This window comes from Neopsephotus bourkii, unplaced genomic scaffold (assembly GCF_033783945.1).
Source record: "Neopsephotus bourkii isolate Nb327-2 ecotype Australia unplaced genomic scaffold, CSIRO-AGI_Nbou_v1 NB_739, whole genome shotgun sequence".
Classification (NCBI taxonomy): Eukaryota; Metazoa; Chordata; class Aves; order Psittaciformes; family Psittacidae; genus Neopsephotus; species Neopsephotus bourkii.
The window spans coordinates 262,939-282,408 of record NW_026901237.1 but is presented as its reverse complement, the minus strand read 5'-3'; the positions used below and the strand labels follow the sequence as shown (position 1 = coordinate 282,408).

At 38.9% G+C, this 19,470-nt stretch overlaps 1 protein-coding gene across 13 annotated transcripts in view; it reads right to left on the bottom strand.

Moving 5' to 3' along the window:
* Positions 1–19,470, bottom strand: part of COL24A1 (collagen type XXIV alpha 1 chain) — a 142,021-nt gene that overhangs the window by 27,670 nt on the left and 94,881 nt on the right. For all 13 annotated transcript variants that reach the window (XR_009725583.1, XM_061354393.1, XM_061354387.1 and 10 more), the window contains 12 exons: positions 18,057–18,110; positions 16,306–16,359; positions 15,492–15,545; positions 8,828–8,881; positions 8,489–8,533; positions 8,328–8,372; positions 7,565–7,618; positions 4,571–4,624; positions 3,603–3,656; positions 3,340–3,393; positions 2,436–2,489; positions 1,743–1,850 (listed from right to left, as the gene is read on the bottom strand). Coding sequence is in view for 12 of the 13 variants with exons in the window: in XM_061354393.1 (XP_061210377.1) it covers positions 1,743–1,850; positions 2,436–2,489; positions 3,340–3,393; positions 3,603–3,656; positions 4,571–4,624; positions 7,565–7,618; positions 8,328–8,372; positions 8,489–8,533; positions 8,828–8,881; positions 15,492–15,545; positions 16,306–16,359; positions 18,057–18,110 (684 nt within the window). In the remaining variant the exon portion in view is untranslated. The remainder of the gene's footprint in view (positions 1–1,742; positions 1,851–2,435; positions 2,490–3,339; positions 3,394–3,602; positions 3,657–4,570; positions 4,625–7,564; positions 7,619–8,327; positions 8,373–8,488; positions 8,534–8,827; positions 8,882–15,491; positions 15,546–16,305; positions 16,360–18,056; positions 18,111–19,470) is intronic.

Sequence of the window (19,470 nt, the reverse complement as noted above, 5' to 3'; positions counted from 1 at the left end):
CCGTCCCAATGTGTCCAGTCCTCACTGATATCAATTTATCCAAAAGCACTGTGAGTTAGAGAAGGTATTTTAGCTTCAGTTTTGGATAAAGAAAGATATATTGGCTTTGGTTGGGGGGGGAGGGGGTTGGTTTTTTTTAAGTCATTGTGGTAATAGGCTAGGTTAAATATAGCTTAAACTGATATGTGAAGCTTATTTGTTGTTTCGTATTTTTATTTAAGGAAAATGCAGTATTACTCTCACCCCAATAAAAGCCTTATACAATTGATTATAGGAAATGGATTTCTACATTTATACCTGTTTAGATCTGTCCACATCTCTAGAAAGACAAACCAAAACCGTGATGTGAACCCTCCCAGACACTAGGAAGGATGAATGGGGACTCCCAGGCATTGAACTGCCAGACCCACCTGTCTCACTGAGGCACAGCAGCACTGCTGATGTTGTTTATGGTATACAACTATAATTACACAGAACGCAGATATGCCAGGGCTGAGGTGTTTTATGATAATTTCAATACATTAAAGTTTCAAGCTTATCCAGAATTATCAAAACAGAAAAAAAAAAGTCAGGGTGATATCATTGCATCAGATACAAAAATTGTTCTGCAGCCCACTAAGTGTGCTGACAACTAAACCAGCATTTTTTCCTTCACTAGTTCAGTGTGAAAAACCCAGGATTAAAGACAGCAGATTGTAACACTGATGTGTAGAGGACAGAGGGGGCAGTGCTCACAGCCATTGACAGCTGGCCCTCCAGCTTATGTTTACTCAGGCTCCATCATAATGTAAGAGCTACAGCAAAGGCAGCCAGAGGACTGTGAATGAGAACATGATGATTTTTGGTAAGAGAATCTGATGTCTGACTTAAGGCTATATAATGCTTTGGAAACTGTGCTCCAGAATATCAGTTTACATTAAGAAGTTGCATAAAACTTTGGCAAGACAGATTTTATAGATGGACTTCAGCTACTAGGAGTGATGTCAGAATAAATACACAAACTGATTTAACAATGTTGAGCATGGATCCCAATGCTTGTTTACTGTTTTACCTGTGTATGCTTGCTTCCATTTCTCTCCACCTGCAATCTCTGAGTTGTCTGTGGCACCTGCTGCTCTCATGGTATGTTTATCTAATTTCTCTCACAGAGGTGCCACAATGAAGTTAATTAAAGAATAAATATCTTTTAAGAACAAAAAGGAATAATGAAATTCCTTCTTCTTTCTCCTTATTTTTTATAATATATGTAGCCCTGGGACAGTAAACAAAGCCATGACTAGGGAAAGTGATACAGAACAACGGAAGACCTCACAGCATATTTTACGTCAATATATGCACCTTGCCAATTTCTTTGGGTGCTTTTAAAATTTAAAGAATGTTCTAATACTTGAGATTGCTCACAGTCTCCAAATGAAGGTGATGATAGACTAATGAGAGAAGATTGCCTGAAGAGATCTAAAGCGAGAGGCTCCAGGTTGTGTGGTGTATGTGTCTGGATGACAAGTGGTGAGGAAGCACTATCTGTTAAGAGATCCTAAATAGAAGATAGGAAAAACATTTGCCTTCTCTCTCTACCAACCCTAAAAATCTGAACCACTTAAAAAAGGAAGGCAAACCAATTTAAAGATGTTCATTTCTAATTGCACCAGCCCTGCAAAGTAAAAGAAGCAAGCAAAACTAAATGGAAAATTATTACGAAAAGCAAATGTACAAGAAGTGCACTTCAACCTGAAAACACTTACAGGAATGCCCATTATGCCAGGCTCACCAGGGGGTCCAGCAATTCCTGGTAACCCCATCTCTCCTTTTTCACCACCTTCTCCAAGAAGTCCCTGGTCTCCTGGGTCTCCCTAAAACAAATGGGAAAAAGAAAGCCAAAACAAAACCCCAACTTAGTCAAGCTTCTGCTCTGGAATTACTTACTCTTTATAAAAGTGAATTCTGAATCTTCAGGTTTGACAGAAAGCTCCCTAAAGTTAATGGGAATTTTACCAGTCAAATTGATGTCAGGCTCCAAGTTAGGGAGTTTCCATCTCATCCATACATTTCCACAGCCAGATTTTGCCTCACTCATTGTAGATGTCCTCTGGGACATGCCCTGTCCTGGTACCTGCCACAGTGCCTGGCACAGCACTGATTCAATGCAGGGAATGGAGCAGCCTTGGGCTTATTCTCTCCAGCATGATAGTCACTACAGAAATAAGCTGTACTCAGTTCTCCAGCTTGCATTTCTCTATCAAGCCATTCAACTTTGCAGCCCCTGCAGAGTATTTATGTGCCTAAAAGGCAGAGGAAAGCCTACAATATATGAGGCCTCCTATGTTAAAACTAAATGCACTCAACTGGCTTCTGTTGATCTGGTGAAATAGGAGAAAGAGACTTTGGTCCTTATGTTGATGTGACTGCTTTACATCTGTTACAAAAACTGCACACACCTTTGGGCCATCCTTTCCTTGAACACCATCTTCTCCTGGGGGTCCTGGTTCACCCTTATGAAAAGGAACAGGTAAAGATACTGGTAACTTGCAAATTTTGATGCACATAGTAGAAAGGCAAATATGAACTGCCCTGTACTAAATGTAGTATTTCAGACACAGTGGTATGGTTAAGTCCAGAGCACCCACTGTGGACCAGTAACAGGAATTACTCTTCTTCAAGGACAGGCAGAACTACTAAATGCACCTTGTTGGAGATTTTGGGGAGGAGGAAAACACAAATGCAAGGAGCTGATGGAACAAGAGAGCTCAACGGTAATACATATGTCTGAAAGGATATGGTTTATACTGATAAAATCTGTTCTTAGCACTTTAAAAGGTTTTTTTCAGCCTTCAAAGGTAGGCAACTTTTGGGGTCAGATGAGGGGGGTAAGATGCACAGGAAGAATAAGCAGCAGCACAAATGGTTAGTAAAATTAAGCTCCTAATAAGCCATCCACAGCACCAGAAGCAAATCAGCTGCTTTAGATGCTGGTACAGAAAGATTCCCTGCTCTGCTGAGACTATAATGTTCCTATTATCTCACCTAGACTGAGTATCCATACACAGCAATATTGTGGGTTGACACCTTAACAGCTGGGCTGGACTCCCTTGGATTTACCTTTGTGCTTAAGGCCCTCATTCATGTCCCTCAGGGACATAAGACATTTAGAAATGTTTCAACGTCAAAATCAACACTCTCTTTGCCTTTCTACAGTATTATACATTTTTATTTTTTAAAAAAGATATCAGAAAATAGCTTCTTATTGAGCCTTTCTACCAAGTCAAGATTTCTCAACCTGTATTTCTGACACATTTGTAACATACTTCCCTTTAGGGAAGAAGATTAGCATCCATAGCTTACCCTTAAACCTTGGTCACCTGGTTCTCCAACTTTTCCCGCAGGTCCAATGTCTCCCTGAAGTATCAAAATTAAATCACTGGATTTTAAGGGAAAATATTCTTAACAATGAAAGGGTTTACAGATCATTCAGTCATCATGACAATACTCCTTAACTGCTCATTTCCCATGTCACTACCTACTTGCTAATGAATAAGATGACTCATTTGCTTTTATGGAAATCTGAAAATTTAAACAGCACAAGAGAGAATGATTTCAACATTTACCTTTGCACCTGGTTCTCCCTGCACGCCAGGTTCTCCTTCAGGACCAGGAGGTCCCTGCATGGCACAAGAACTACTGTTATACACGGTCACCAATAATGATTTTGCAACTTTCAAACACCACAGCCAAATTGAAGCACAAAAATGGCATGAGCCACTGCAAAAGAATCATGTCTGAAAAATCAAATTAAGGCAACGCAGTTCTTTGTTCTTACAAGAGCCCAAAAGAAGAAAAAGAAGGAGAGTATAAAAAGAGTTCAAGAACTGCACTGTGGGTCAGGAATGTATTGAAAACTCAGCAATACAACTAAGCCTGTACCTTTCACCATAAATTAGTAGCAAGCTGAGCAAACATCATTCTTTTGTAAATCTGACTGACAATTTCAACACTGTTTAGGCTTGGAGCCAAACAGATATAGCCTTTGGAGAACAAAGCACACTCTGGAGTCTTCAGCCCTTAAAGACTTAATGGCATCAGATTGTTTCTTGTAAAGTTTATGTTTAAACCTTTTTTTTAATGGTCAGAAGACTGGATTTTGGGTGACTGAAGAAAAGCATTTATTTGAGGAAGCCAGATCTGTTCTGTTCTAAGTGAGCTCATCCCTCAGTTACTTCATTACAAATGTGGTTAACAAGTGCTGTCGTATTTCCTTCAAAGCAAAAAGTAGAAGCAAAAGTTCACAAGATGACTGCTCGCAGCTTCATTTCTTCCTCTCCCACTTGCAAGGACATGTGATTAATGCTGTTCCACTGTCTAACTGCAAGAAGAATAGGGCTTCCAGAAAAAGCTCAAACATTCAAACATTCACTTTTGAGGTGCAAACGTCCTGAATGTGCACTCAAAGACAGTGCTCATTTTTCAAGTAAGAGAGTCTGGGAGGTTGCAATAAAAGTAGTTTCTAAACACACTGTCCAGGCTTATTCAGTTGCTTGAGTGTTTATAATTATGATAGAAATTATTAAAAGCTCACCTCAAAACCCATTTCTCCAATAGGGCCAGCCTCTCCAGGTTGTCCTCTTGGACCCTGGCATTAAACAAAATTTTGGATGCATCATTCAATTAACATTAAATTATATTGTCTGGTCTTGACTTTGTGTCTTCATAATTCTTGCAATTGGCATGAAGAACTGTATTTCATTGTTTTTACTCCTGCCTGAATCCAGTAGTGTATACACGCACCTTGGTGGCATACAGTACCAGAGACCTCACTGCCAAACCTGACACACTGAAATGGACTTCAAATAAGAGCACAGATTTCTTTTCTTTTAGACCAAAAGTAAATTATTATCTAAGCTAAGCTCTCCTCTTGATTAACTGAGACATTGTTTAATTAAGGTTTGTTAGACTGTCTGGTTTGCTTTGTGGAAAATCCTACAGTCTGGTATGGAATTAACTGAAAACAACTACTGTGTGCTTCACTGTGGATTTAGCAATGTTTATACAGAACAACCACTGAGGTGTAACGGACTAAAGGCTGGAGCCTTTTCGTAATATTAATAACTATACTATAAGCATTTTCTTACAAACCTTTCTGTAATTAATAAATTCCTTGCAGTAACATGTAGTGTTTGAGAGTTTCCTAATGCAGTATGCTCAGATTCCCTGCACGTGTTAAATTGTCCACCTCTGCTCACAGAGTTGAATTTATGCGCTGGGGGGGGTAGAAGTTGCCTGAAACAGCTTACACCTCATTCCATAGCCACTGTGAATGTATGTCAAGACAGATCAACCCTCTGGATGTATCCAATCTTTGAACTTTCAGAAAGTTCACATTTATTCCTTTGGGACTCATCTGTGTTTAAGTACATTCTAAATTCAAAACATTTTGTTGACCTATTACTCTCACGTAAAATAAAGATACTGCTACCAGTATTTATCATAGAGGGCTTTCACGCAAATATTTATTCCTTTTTGTTTCACTTCCTCTTACAGACTCCACATATGGTTTTACTCCTCCTGGTAACTGATAACATGAGTATATTCTTCCCTTGTTACAACAATATAAACTGTGTATTACTGAGGGGGTTTCAGCAGATGCATATATTTTACCCTATAGCTTTGGTTAAATGTGAGTAACTGAATTTGCATTTAATTTCCTGTTCAGAAGTCAGCTGGTCCTAAACTAAGTTCACTGGCTTTCAATTGCATCAACTCCATGGCATTCCACTAGGCAAGTGTCACAGAGCTTAAGTCTGATTCATGAGTCAAGTATTTCTTCATATTACCATGGAGCTATATCTGCTGGATTGGTGATGTAGCTTTCCCCTGAGACTTGCAGGGAATTTCAGAAGCCAGAAATTTATAGCAATGTAGGGACTCCTTTTAACCATTAAAAAGAGGTAATTTGCAAATAAAGGTTTTACTGAAATGCCTGACAAGTAAGTTAGAGTATAATTTAGATAAAGCCAGTTACTACAAATAGTTCTAGTTGCTTACATTTTTTGCTTCTGCACCAACAATTAGGGGTTTTCTGCTCTGTGGAGAACTAGTGATGGACAGAGAAGCTGCTCCAGCAGCTGGCTTTGATGTAGTGACCAGCTGACAGAAGATGAAATCAAGCTGCTTGGATGGGCAAATTAAAGAGTCACACGTTTCATTCCATAACAGCCTGTCTAATTTTCATCACTTTTTCCTAGCTCCATAGACCATTTTCTGAAGACACTTTAATCTTTCATCACTTGAAAGAAAAGATACCCTCTTCAAAGGCTATGCTTTACTTCTGACACTGCACATTTAGATTCTAAGATGACGAGCCCAACACTAAGTTTGCTAAAGAGTAGACCTCTTAGATCAGATAAGGCTGATAGTCATTCTATATGTAAGAAAATTCAGACTTGATCAGAAAATGGCAGGAATTTTATGTATAAGCCTTGCATTTTAAGGCTCTCAGATGTCACAACATGAAGATTAGATAAAATAAATGGAAGCGATAAAGTGACAGGAATCCAATAATAACTGTTAGAAAATACATTTTCTGTTGAAACATTTTGCCATTCCTACAGGTTGGCAGCTCAAGTGAAGTGGGCAATTATACCCAAAGGAAAGTTTAACAAACACATACCAAAATAAATGTTGGTATTTTTCTAGCCCCCAAAATGTGCAATGAATTTCTGTAAGCATGTCAACCTATGGCTTAGTAGAAATAATATTTAATAATACTAGAAATAATAATAATTAGTAGAAATAACATGCTTTATAGCAACAGTTCACTTTCAAGATTTGAAGTAACTATATGTAATACGATATGCAAAATAACATTTCAGAAGTTTGACAACTCTAATAGATTTCTGAACTATAAACCGGCAGCCTTCTCCCAAGTCCTCCTAGGACAGCACACCCTCTTTCACTGGATTTATTTAACCTGATTTACCCCCAGGGAAAGTGATGCAATACTATTCCTCTCATGGCTGCATTTTGCAGCACTTTGCATATACTTCCTGCAGACTCTGCATGAACGTCTGTTACAATATTGGCCACATAAAAGTGAGTGTGGCTTGAAATAGTAACAATCAGAACAAGAATCCATTCAGCAGAGAAATGTCTGAGGTTTATTACAGCAGTCTCTTTTGCATTGAAAATTCAACCTGCCAAATATATGTGGTCCCCGAGTTACTCAATAACTATCCTAAATTTTGCCCCTCAAAAATACCACCAGTATCAGTATTGGGACATATTGACATAATCCATAAACTAGATGTCTACCTCAATGCAGTGTAAAGCCACATAATATTGTGGTCCAGCTTCTATCACGCTCTCTCCTGCTGTGAACCCCTTACTTCAGTGCTTCTGAACACGATTTACAAAGCTCCTTATGAACAAGTTAGGCTAAGCAAGGGAGGCAGACCCTAGCCTTGCAGTTTTGCAACAATGACCCCACAATTCCTATCTAACCACAGCTTGAGTTATCAGGGATATCTGTACAATATGTGGAAAAAATTTTAAGCAGGCATAAGGATCAACTTACTGGCTCTCCCATTGGTCCCCTGTCTCCTGTGGTTCCAGGAGGCCCAAGCAAACCCTAGAAGATTAAAATAAAATAAATCAGTAGAAACAAGCTGTTTCATATTCTGCAAAAAGCTACTTCCTCTCTTATTTCTGCTCACACAATAACTTGCTCAGAAACACTCAACAAATACATGCAGCCCTTTCTTCTGGTTGGCATGCATTGCCACATTGCTAGTTCTTATGGCAGGTGAGGGAGCTCTGAATAAACCCTTCCTGAGTTTCTCTTGTGTAGGGATGGATCTTGGCCGACCCACCATTTACCAGCTCCTCATTATTCTCCTCAGACTCATGTGCTGCTTGTGTGACAAACGAGACTTAAACATAGTGTTATGAGTGTTCTACCCTGCAAACTGTATTTGACATGATCAGTAAGATTTAGAGCTGTTTTCTCTCTGCTCAACCTGGCTCATAGCATCTCTGTCTTATACTCTTCTAGAAACTGCGGCTCTGTTTTAAAGGTGAGAGGCAACAAGCTCCTAAACCTGAGCAGATACTGTGTTCTGTAGACCATTCTTCATGGAAACACTGGTCTTGTAGCAGACTACCCTATGTTCACACTCTCACTTCTGCCCTTTATTCTTTATACGAATAAATGCAAATTGAGCTGTCAGTTTTCCAGCTGCTCTAAAGTAAACAAATTCCCTCATATTCCAGTGTTAAACAAACTGATATTTTGTGAAATCGTTTTTTTTTGCAGAAGTACCAGAGAATTTCATACTCACCACTGCTCCCTGATCTCCTCTTTCTCCTGGATTTCCAGCTTTACCCTGGTCAAAGAGAAGCATTTAAAGACAATGCTGGATTCAGATAATTTACAAACATAGCTCAGAAATTAGCAGTAACCATGTTAAGGCTTACTACAAAGACTGGGTCCAATACTTACAATATACCCAGGAGCTCCTTTCTTCCCTGGATTGCCTCTTTCTCCCTGATAAATAACCAACAGTGTGTGAATTCCACATGCATTTCCTAGATAAGCTGCATACAGTTCCTGTCAGTTTAAATACTGGGTAACTGCAGGAAGCGCAGATTCAGGCTTAGATGGGCTTTTACCATAATAGGGAATTACCTGAAGAAGGCAGAAATTTGCAAATCTCCCAATGGATTAAATGGAACTTTATGGCTTCTGACATGCTGGGTTGGTTTTTTTGTTTCTTTCTTTTCTATCTTAACTGTTACGGTCTCTCTAGAAGTTTTATTTAGTATTAAGCAATGCACTCACCTTAATGCCCTGTGCTCCTTGTTCTCCTGGAGGACCATCAGGACCTCTTGGCCCCTGAATAGTGAACCAAGTGATTTGGAATATTAATTATGCATTATTTGTGGTTCTCATCAGGGAGATGGAGGGGAACATGAGGGGAAACACATTTTGCTAGCACAAAAAACAATTTTCACTGTAAGTTAAGTGTGAAATAAAGTTTCAAAGAATAAAATATATTCTTGGTTTGCTGAAATATGAATGTAAGAAGAAATATTGTTTGTAAACAGAATGTTCAGGGTCTCCGTTGGTGCCAGCTTGCAGGCTGATACTTTCTACTCTCTTTTTCATGCAATTTGTATGCAGGTAACAGACACATATTTAAAACAATTTAGATGCACACTGGTTATATGGAGCATTTGCTTTAGAGCATATAAATTGTATATGAAAAAATCCAGCTTGCTAGTAAGACTGATAAACAATCAGATAAAGTTCTTCTATTAAAAGCAGCTTCTAATCTTGCATAATGAACTGCTCTATTGTTAGACTAAAATCTCTCTTGCAAACTGACTTTATAAAAAATAGATGAATAAGATAATCTGTTATATTACTGTATTACAATATAGCAAATATTTATTTTCAAAACATTAAAAATGATTATTTAAGATTGGAAATCTAAATCTATTAGTGTACAAGTACATGAAAAATCCTTAAAAGAGACCATGAGAAAAATGGAAAAGAATATTTTATCCATGCTGACATAGGAGGTTATTTCCACATTTGTAAACACCATGACTGTTTCGGCATAGAAAACCTGTTGCTAGCAACCTAAACCGAAAGACTACTTTAAAGCAAGAGACAGAGACAGAGCCAGGCTTTTTACAGCAGTATCTAGTCAGAGGATGAGGCATAACAGCTTCCCTGGTGGCATCTGGGCTGGAATCAGAGGGAACTAGTACACTGCTAAGGCACTGCCTAGAGGGAAATGAGCTGCATTTTTCCAGGTGCTTTTCTGAGTTGTAGAGAACCTTATGTCTTGGGTCATGATTTATAATGCAGAGCATGCAATCATGACTGATTTCTAGACAGTTGCAATACTGTTCTAACAGGTAATAACAAGGGTTTGTAAAATTACTTTGGTGGAAGCACATCTGATTTTTGTACATTACCTTCCCCTCAAAAATGTCTGTGACTTCCATGTCTCCCTTGAATTTCTGAGACAAAACTTAGCAGAAATCTGTTCTCTTTAACTTGGATTTACTGATGCACATCCAAACCTCTGTCAGAACAGACAGTGAGCACCCACACACTTCCTTCTGGAGCTACAGTGAAAATATCTGAGTGCTAACTCAGGAACACTGTGTATTCAGAATCATTTAGGCTTTTCTCCTGAAACGGAAATCTCTCAAGAAAAGGCCTTTCCTGTGAGCTGATACATAATAATCTGGCCCTGCAGAGCCAGAAATATCCCACAAGAAGTTTATCTGTCAGCATTTCAGCACTGCTGCTTCTGGCCAGCAAGAGGGAACACAGGAACCACAGGAAAAGGAAAGTCAACAGGCAGGGAAAGTTGTCTGAATACTTTTGATACCTTAGTAGTTTCAGACACAACTTTTGTGGGGCGATCCCTGAGTTAGCCTGGCTACCTTTCTTCTTTTGGTCTAAGCCAGGACTGAGTATTTACGCATAATACATAAATCATATTAACAGATAAATTCTTTGAACACTTGTGACTTCCATTTAATCACAGAGAGTCATAGCCCATAGTTTGAGAAACTGTTCTGTTACGAGACTTCACAGGATTCTCAGTCTATTACGCACGTGACACACCAAAACCTTTCTGCTAGTCACATAGCTCTTCACTTGAATGGAGCTCACATCGACTGTCCAGTCATTAGGAAGGGTACGACAACTGATTATATCACTAATAATCAAGCTAAAAGACCTATCATTCAAAACACCAACCTTCTACTATATAATTCTGAATTAGAAACAAAGTAACAGACCAACATGATGCTCAGATTCTAGCTCTGGGATGTGCCTACCTTTAGCCTACCTTTAAGCCAGCCACAGAACAGAATGCAGGAATCCAAGGGAAAGGCAGTTTGTTATTCTAACAAAAGCACACCATAACATTCTTATAAATAGTGTGATTCAACTCACTGTTGGCACATGTAAATTGCATCTGTAAATTTCCTACTATAGCTAGCACAGAATGAGAAATACAAATTATTTGCCTGCTGTTACTGAATTCAGGTTGCAAAAGAGCTGAGCAGTAAAGCTGCCTAATGATTGCTACTACTTTTTTCTTTGGCACAGGATCAGCTTTGTTTCTAAAATGGAACATACTATGTGAAAACCCTAGGATGATAAGCTGAGAAAAAGTTCATGTAAGAAGGCAAAAAGCACCAATTAACTCTTTGTTCTTTTTCATCCCGCCTCCTAAATGGAAGAATGAAGATAACATGAACACACTAGACAGCTACTTTTCTTGTTTGGTGGTTGATATTAGAAAATGACATCAATTTTTGTCTCACTTCCTTTGAATAAATAAGACAGATAAACACACTTGGCTACTGATGTATCACAAAAACACTTGTTTCACATAACCCTGACGTGTGCACATTTTTTGAGGTGCCATATTCCCTGCCTTTAGAGGTATGAAAAATATCACTCATTAAAACAGTGCTGAAGCCCTCAGGTAATTAAAGTTCTTCATGCCAGTGCATTTTTTACTGCTATTGAGCGTTAAAACACCAAATATGAAACAATAGCTTTGTGGCTGCTTACACTGCTACCAGTGTGTCTTCCAGACAAATGTATTTCTTCCTTCTACTCAGAGAGAGAAATTCCTTTCTTACATACAGGTACTTCCACCTCCCAGAGTGTCATTCTGCCACTGTAGTATCTACAAAGCAGTCTCCCTTTGTGCTTTCATAAGATTAATACTAAACAGTAAAGTGTGGGTCACAGAAGGGTGCAACCTTCTACATGACTCCAGCTGAAGCACATCACAGCTCCAGCATGACCTAAGGAAGCTCTGTTAGCACTATGGTCAGTGGCACATCCCCCCAAATCCCCTGACAGTGAGATACGCCATGGACTCTTAAAACAGCCTGGCTTCAGCTGGCCAGAACTGCTGGGTGTACTGGATACTGAGCAGCTGGATGCTCTCAGGCAGAAGTAGGCTGCTGGTAATCTTGGATGCGAACTGGTTGCTGAAAGGTCCAGAATTTATGAGATGAAGGAATTCTACTCTGTGACAGTACAGAAGCAGAGGGTCAGTGTTCCTAAGTCTTCCTCCAGATACCAGCTGTGAAGATGGGATATGTTCTTGTTTCAATACACAGCAAAGGGAAATTTCCGTATGACTCTATTTAACTTCTGTATGTGACAGTGGTATGCATTTTTCCACGGCCTGCCACACAGAGCTCAGGGTTCTGTCACTTCTCTTTCTGAATCCAGTGATGACAAACCTCAGCTTTCAGGGCCCCCAGATTTTTTCCTTATGTGAGATTCCACTTTGGGTCTGATATTTTGATCTTGAGAGCAGACAAAATTCTCAGTGGCTTCAGTGGGAGTTTGTTCGCAGAGCTTGAAGAGATGGGTCTGCTCCAAGACCCCCTTTCGTGAGCATTCCCAGTCATGCCGGATGGAGGCAAAGTCATAAACCACAGCGCCGAACTGGGACTTCCACAGAGGCTGGGATGTTTGGGATTTATTTTGAGTGATCTTTAATTATAAGCAATGTACTCCATGATGTGCTGCCAAAATCAGAGAGACAGACTCCCTCAAAGATTCCTCAGCTGGCAGAAGATGTGACACTCCCTAAATAAAAACTATCTTCTACCTTCAAAATAGAATCTAAATTAAAATAAGATATTCCCCCATAAAAGCAACCACCAGGTAGCAGATGCTGCTGGGAGGGAGGAGAGCCTACAGGGGAGGACTCATGTTCATGTCAGCAACTTGGCTTTGAATCCACCTCTGGTGGTGTTGGCAGATGGACTTGCCAAGAGGGAAAAAAATCAGAGAAGTAAGAAGGGAATGCTATGCTCAGAGGAATTCAAACGTACAATCTGCAATCAGTACCAATTTCAGAGACAACTATTTACACCAAATTACTTTTGAGCTAGCCACCTAACTGACAGCATCCTACAGGCTACCAGTCAAACTGAAACTGGTGGACTGACAAGGCCCAAGGGATTTTCCTTTTTAGGTGAAGCTCAAACGTCAGCATCTTACAGTGAAAATGATGGGATATGTGTACTCCTCACCTGATGTCACTGGCTTGTGTGTCCTGACTGAGTATAACACTTCAGCATGTATTTCACTTGCAGACATGCTCCTACTGAAATCACAGAGAGGTACAGCAACCATCTGTTTCATTGAGTCAGGCTTCCCAAGAAAAAGTGCTGCCAAACTGCTACTTCTTTTCAGCCTCACAACTGCTTTGCATTTCTGGTTTGATTTATGTTTTCAAACCTGCCTGTGAGGCAAAAAGGCTGTTTTTCCCTTTGCTCCTCTAAACCAAAGTAGACTCACACTCCTGTCAGAAGGCTGCTTTAGTTACTAACACAGGGCTCCCAGGAGCCCCTAGAGTCGCTCTCCACTGAACAGATTTGTATAAGCACCTCTTGAACACTTCAGAACTACTTCTCTGCCAGCTGATGCCCAGGGTAGGATGCTCCTGCTTACACCAATTCTTGCTAGTTCACTGTGCTTATCACTGGGGGTGCATTCTCACCCTCTGCAGCTAATTTAGGCTTCTCTTTGAATTTTGATGCATATGTTGCACAAACAAATATATCTGCATTTCATTTTTGCCTGATAAACAGCCCTCAATAAACTCATTCTTCTGGGCACTGATAGATTACGTATGACATACTCAGTTCAGAAAATGAGTAAGTTACCTGAGGAATGCGGGAAGCATAGCATTTGCTATTTCTGAATGTAGAATTTCATGTCTTTTTTTTTTCTTTTTTTTTTTTTTTTTTACAAATAACTCATTAAATTGTCTGTTACAAAAAATAGCAAATTAATTCCCCAGAAAAAAAAAATAATTATATATCCTATTAAATAGGCTTTTAAAAGACCATCTATTGTAAGGGAAAAATGAAGACACTTTTCCCTGATAATGGTGGGTATGTGCTTTCCCATGAGCTGCTGTGAACTTCTTTAATCCTGATACCCAGACTCAGACAAATCTTCTGATAGGTACTTAAAACTTCTTGTCTGAAGTGTACACTCAAATCTGCTTCACCCTTTTAAAGAAGCTGAAGTCTGGATAAATTATACTCTTATGCCTGAAACTACACAACAAAAAAAAACCCCAACCATTGCCAGCTGGAAAACTCTCTAATACAGGGTAACCCAGAATCACTACTGCAGACTTTAAGAGAAATGATACATTTCATATGCTAAATTTCATAAATTGTTCCTACAAACTGCACCATGAACAAATAGCTAAATTAAAACAGATTTCTGAAGAGGAGGAAACCATACTAAAGGAGAAAGACTCATTGAAAACATGTGAAGTTTCTCCCATGAGTAATCCTGTAGTGTACTGTAAAGTTTCTAAGCTTTGTATATTTCAGGTACACCTGGTATTTAAAATATGGTCTCAAATATAGTATATTAATACTCAAATACAATATATTCAGATATATTATTTTGAATATACTGAAAATACTTTTTCCTGACCTCTAACAGTTAATCAATCATGAAAAAGTAATATAGAAGACCATAAAGTTAATAATGTTTGTATTACTAAGTTTGCTAATCCAATATTTTCTAATTTAAAATCTTACTTTAAATGCAATGTGTGCTTCTCCAGTACCCATCTTTAAATGGAGCAACACCTCCAGAGCTTACAACTTTTCAAACTTTATCACATATTTTCTTCAAAAACATACATATCGCAACAACAAAGGAGGATAAAGGAAAGCTGTAACTGTATTTTGCTGAAGCAACAAATGCGTCTGTTTCCTACAACAGAAAGAAACCAACAGTCTCACTGACGAGGATTCAGGGAACTCATCAGAAGTAAGCAATAAGCACTGCCTGATGTGAAGACACACTAGTCCAGCCACTGGTACGAGTTGTACAGGTCTCATAGGAAGCCTGGATATGTTGTCAAACTGCTAGGTAAGGCTGATGTTAGACGCGTGCATCTTCACTGCCCTTTTCAACAAGCTCCTTAAATCCAGTAAGAATAGGCTTGCTCATGCTGCAACCAAACCTATCTGTACTATGAAGTGGCGGTGTTTTCCTCAAGTCACTTTGGGCTCAGAATTCAAAAACATGTCCAAAGGAACTCCAGACAGGAAGTACAAGCGATTGGCAGATGAAGAATAGTCTTAAATATTGAAACAGGCCAATGGTAGCTGTAAATGCCAATATTTGCATGTTTATGTATACAGAAAATAAGGTTAGTGTTCTTTCTGGTTGCGGCCCTGTTCTCAGCTGACATCAATGGCAAAACCCCATTTAACTGTAATTTGAGGAAAAATGAAAATTCATATTGTTTCTACATGGAAATGCAAGTTTCATCTGTCTGATTTTAGTACTGGCTTAAGTCTGGAGGACAGAGTTCAAAGAAAACCCCTGTACATGGGTCATACATCAAATTCACATTGGCAACACAATAATCTCTGCTCAAGTAACATGAAACAGCAGTATGACTTACTCTTCTTCCCTTAGGTCCCTGCGGCCCTGGTGGTCCTCTTGCCCCAGAAGGCCCCTGCACATCAAATAAACTTCTTATTCATTGCCTTCTATACACAGATTTCTGAAAATTACAAGGCTCATGCACACTGACCAGCACTCAGTGCAACCAATACGAATCAATACTTTCACTCATGGTTCAAATGCGATCAGTACAATTTAGCTAGAAAAATCTAAATAAGAAACTCTATGTAACTTTTTTCTGAATTAAAAAAAAAATCATGATATGACTGTTGGATAAATGACTTCTGTCCAACATCCAAAACCTCCTAAAGGATACTTATATTTCAGCAACATTATGTTAAAACCCCCTAATATTTTCTGATAGGAGATTCAGTTTTTTGTTTGTACTGAAGAGACATATTAGCTGAATTATAACACAATTATACATAGCAAATTAGAATACAATTTGGTTTTGGTTAAGAATGAAACTAAACACAAAATGAACATATTTAAATTATATTAGGCATAAAGGAATTAAAAATAAAATTGTTGCACAATTGCAAACCACCCTTAAAAAATCTTATTCTCCTACTTGTCTCAGCTGAGTACTTGTTTTAAATAGATGAGTAAATGATATAATTAGTTTTCCTGTTCCTCATGGATCATCCTGGTAAAGAGCGGATGAACAGACTTCATTTATGGATGAGTAACTTTTTGTGACAGTTTTACAGACTGCAGTAAATATTAGAAACTGTTCTTACTTTTATCAGAGCAAAAAGACAATTTGAAATCGGTGCACTTTATGTCAAACCAAAGAATCATTCTACACCTACGGGTAAGCCTTCTGGCCCCACAGGTCCAGGGCCACCTGGAGGTCCTGGGTAGCCCTAGAGTTGAAACATAGGAAAGACAAAACAGTTTTAGCAGAATTGTTAGGATAAGAACAATAAAAATTCAGTTACTCTCCTGAAAAAAATTGAGTTAAATTAATAAAGCGTTTAATCTTGCAGAATTTAGTCCCAAAATTTTGCATAGAAAACAGACTTTTCCGTCTCTCACTGTCTGCCAGTGAGGAGGAGCACATGAAACTGGGAGGGAGCAGACACAGGACACCTGACCTGAACTAGCCAGAGGGATATTCCATACCATAGAACGCCATCCTCAGGATAAACTGGGGGGACTTGGCCAGGAGCTACTAAGCACTGCCTGGGGGGACAGGCTAGGTATCAGTCAGCAGATGGTGAGCAACTGACCTGTGCATCCCTTGATTTCTTGGGATTTATTCCTCTTTCACTTTTTCCTATTATTGTTTTATTGTTGTTATATTTTATTTCAAACTGTTATACTCAACCCACGGATTCTATGTTTTTCCAATTCTCCCCATCGCATTGGATGGGGAGGAGAGGAAGGGAGGGAGCGAGTGGCTGCATGGTACTTTGCTGCTGGCTGGGGTTAAACCATGACGCAACTAAGAACTTTCTCCACACACAGGCACTAGCTGACAGGGATGTACCAAAACAAAAGCTGCTGAGTCCTACGTTAATTTCAACATCCTTAGGTGAAGGCTATGACAATGGGAGAATCCACTGAAGTGGATTTACCTATGGCAATAAACATTACTAATAGCTGAAAAAAAGTAGTTAAGATTGGATCCTATATTAATAAACTCCTTATTAATCTCTCCAATGAGATTTTTTTCATGGATCAAATGCAGCTGGTTGATAAATCTAGATTAGAGAGATTTAATGAAGCACAGAATGCTTAAAAAAATATTGTCCTCTGATGCATGGATCATTAGTCTGCAGCCTGAGGGTACTTGGACTCTTTCTTGCTAATGGATACCCCCAATTCTCCACTGCAACATACTCAGGCCCACATCTGTAGCAGAATGCAACACGTTGCCTATAATCTCCATCATCTCCTTGTAAACAGTTAAGACTTTAATAGTTCTCTATACATTCTAGAGCTAGCTAGCAAACACACAACAAAACCCTACTAACTTTTCCTTGAGTACTTCAACACGAACTTGACAACGGGAATGTGAGTAGTATTTTACTTCTGTACCATATCAATCTACTTAACATGACAACGGCTTCTGGACTGTCTAATGCTGCATGTAACATTGCAAGCTGATTTATGACAAGTGCCATTGTCGGAAAGCCAGTCCGCCAACCAGATTGGCACACAGGGGTGGTTTGGGTACTGCTGCACAGTAGAATTAGACATGACGATAGTTACCAGCCTGTTTATTAAAATAACTTGTGTTACCCCAATATACACAGGAGATTGTTATTTTACTTCCCTTATTTGTCTCTTCTTTCAACTGTGTTTAATTTTTTAGTGTAAGGCTGCTTAAAGCTATTCTTCAAAAATGCAGTTACTCTGCTGCTTCATTCAGTGGGTCACTTTGCAATGTCACAGATGGGATGAAGCTGCTAAATAAGACTTACTAGGAACAATACATCATAAATACTACACTTTTCCATAAGGCCTGCACAGTTAGAAGGGTGAGAATTTATTGCTGTTTGGGAAGCTAAAGTGCGTTTGTAACACGCTTATGGATTCTACCTTACTTGCAACTTACCATGACACCTTTCTCTCCAGGAGGACCTACTGGTCCTGGGATTCCTCGCTCTCCCTTTAACAAAAGAGTAAAAAGAAAACAATAGTTAAGTGCTCTTTCCCTGACTTGTTCCATGTTCACTGAGCCAGGCATATCTGGCCTACAAGGGTAACCTGAAATAACAGCACCCCAGCAATCTAAGAGGTCTTTCATGAATATTGTAGCCTGTAGTCTACAAGAGATTTGTCACTAAAGGGAACCACTTTTTTTGCAGTGCATAACACCACTGGTTTGGGGACCACCCTTCAGAAACCGTGCAGAGAACTGCTTTTATTGAACTTCTGCACTCCATCTTACAAGCCCACCTATGTTTTGAAAAGATGGTAAAACTGAGTTTCTCTGCCTTCGCTTTTCCTTGAAGTCTGAAGAGATCTGGTACATCAGCTCCTGCAGTTAGCAGACCCCTTTTCTCTCTGTTGAATGCATCATGTTTACAGTTATGTTTTTCATCCATCAAATTCACCATGGCAAACAAGGAAAGAAGAAGATTTTGTTCCTCTCTCCCTTGTTTCTTCAATATGTGTTAGGAAAGCACAGCTCTAAAAGGAAGGCCAACCCTTCAGCAGCTGCAGAAGCAACTGGAGTAAGGGAAGTAGGAAGGGTCTCTTTCTTGTCTTACAACTTTTTTTACCTATTATTCATACCACATCCAGCCCAAACATCAGGCTTGGATGTACATTATATCACCATGCAAAGATTACACTTCTGTTGCAGACAGTATACATGACATAGTGATAACACCGTATTTTATGTTGTATACCGCAAATATACATTTCTTTAAAACAATTATGCTAGAAGTATGTTTGTTATTTAAATCCACATAGCATGAACATTGGTATTATTTAACAGATAAAAGAGGAAGACAAATTCTACAGAAAAAGCATAGCAGTGATAACAATTATTGTACCATGAACCATGAACAGCTTGCTTCCATTTGAGGATGACAGATCTTCTACTGCCTTTTCCCTCCTACCTATCATCACTATCCTAAAGGTAATCTTTGTTGTGCCAAGCATAATTATAAAGAACAAGAATCCTTTGACACTGAATTCTAAGAGGATATTATGATTAAAACCATGTGAGACTTGTCTAAATTTTAGTTTTAACAAGCAGTGCTTTCTATTGATGTATTTCCTTTCACAGGTTATATAAACTGCAATTAAGATTTTAATGAAAGTTCTAATACATTATTAAAAATTTTTCAATAAAATATCCAAATAGCAGCTAACAATCTAGGTAAAATAACTCAGCCCTGCAGGGAAGAAATACAAATAGTGCTGGATCATTCTGACAAACAATTATGGGTTTATTATAATTGAAGCTGACATGCAGTTCAGTAATAGTTTCCCGTTTTTCAGTTTTAAAATACTTCACC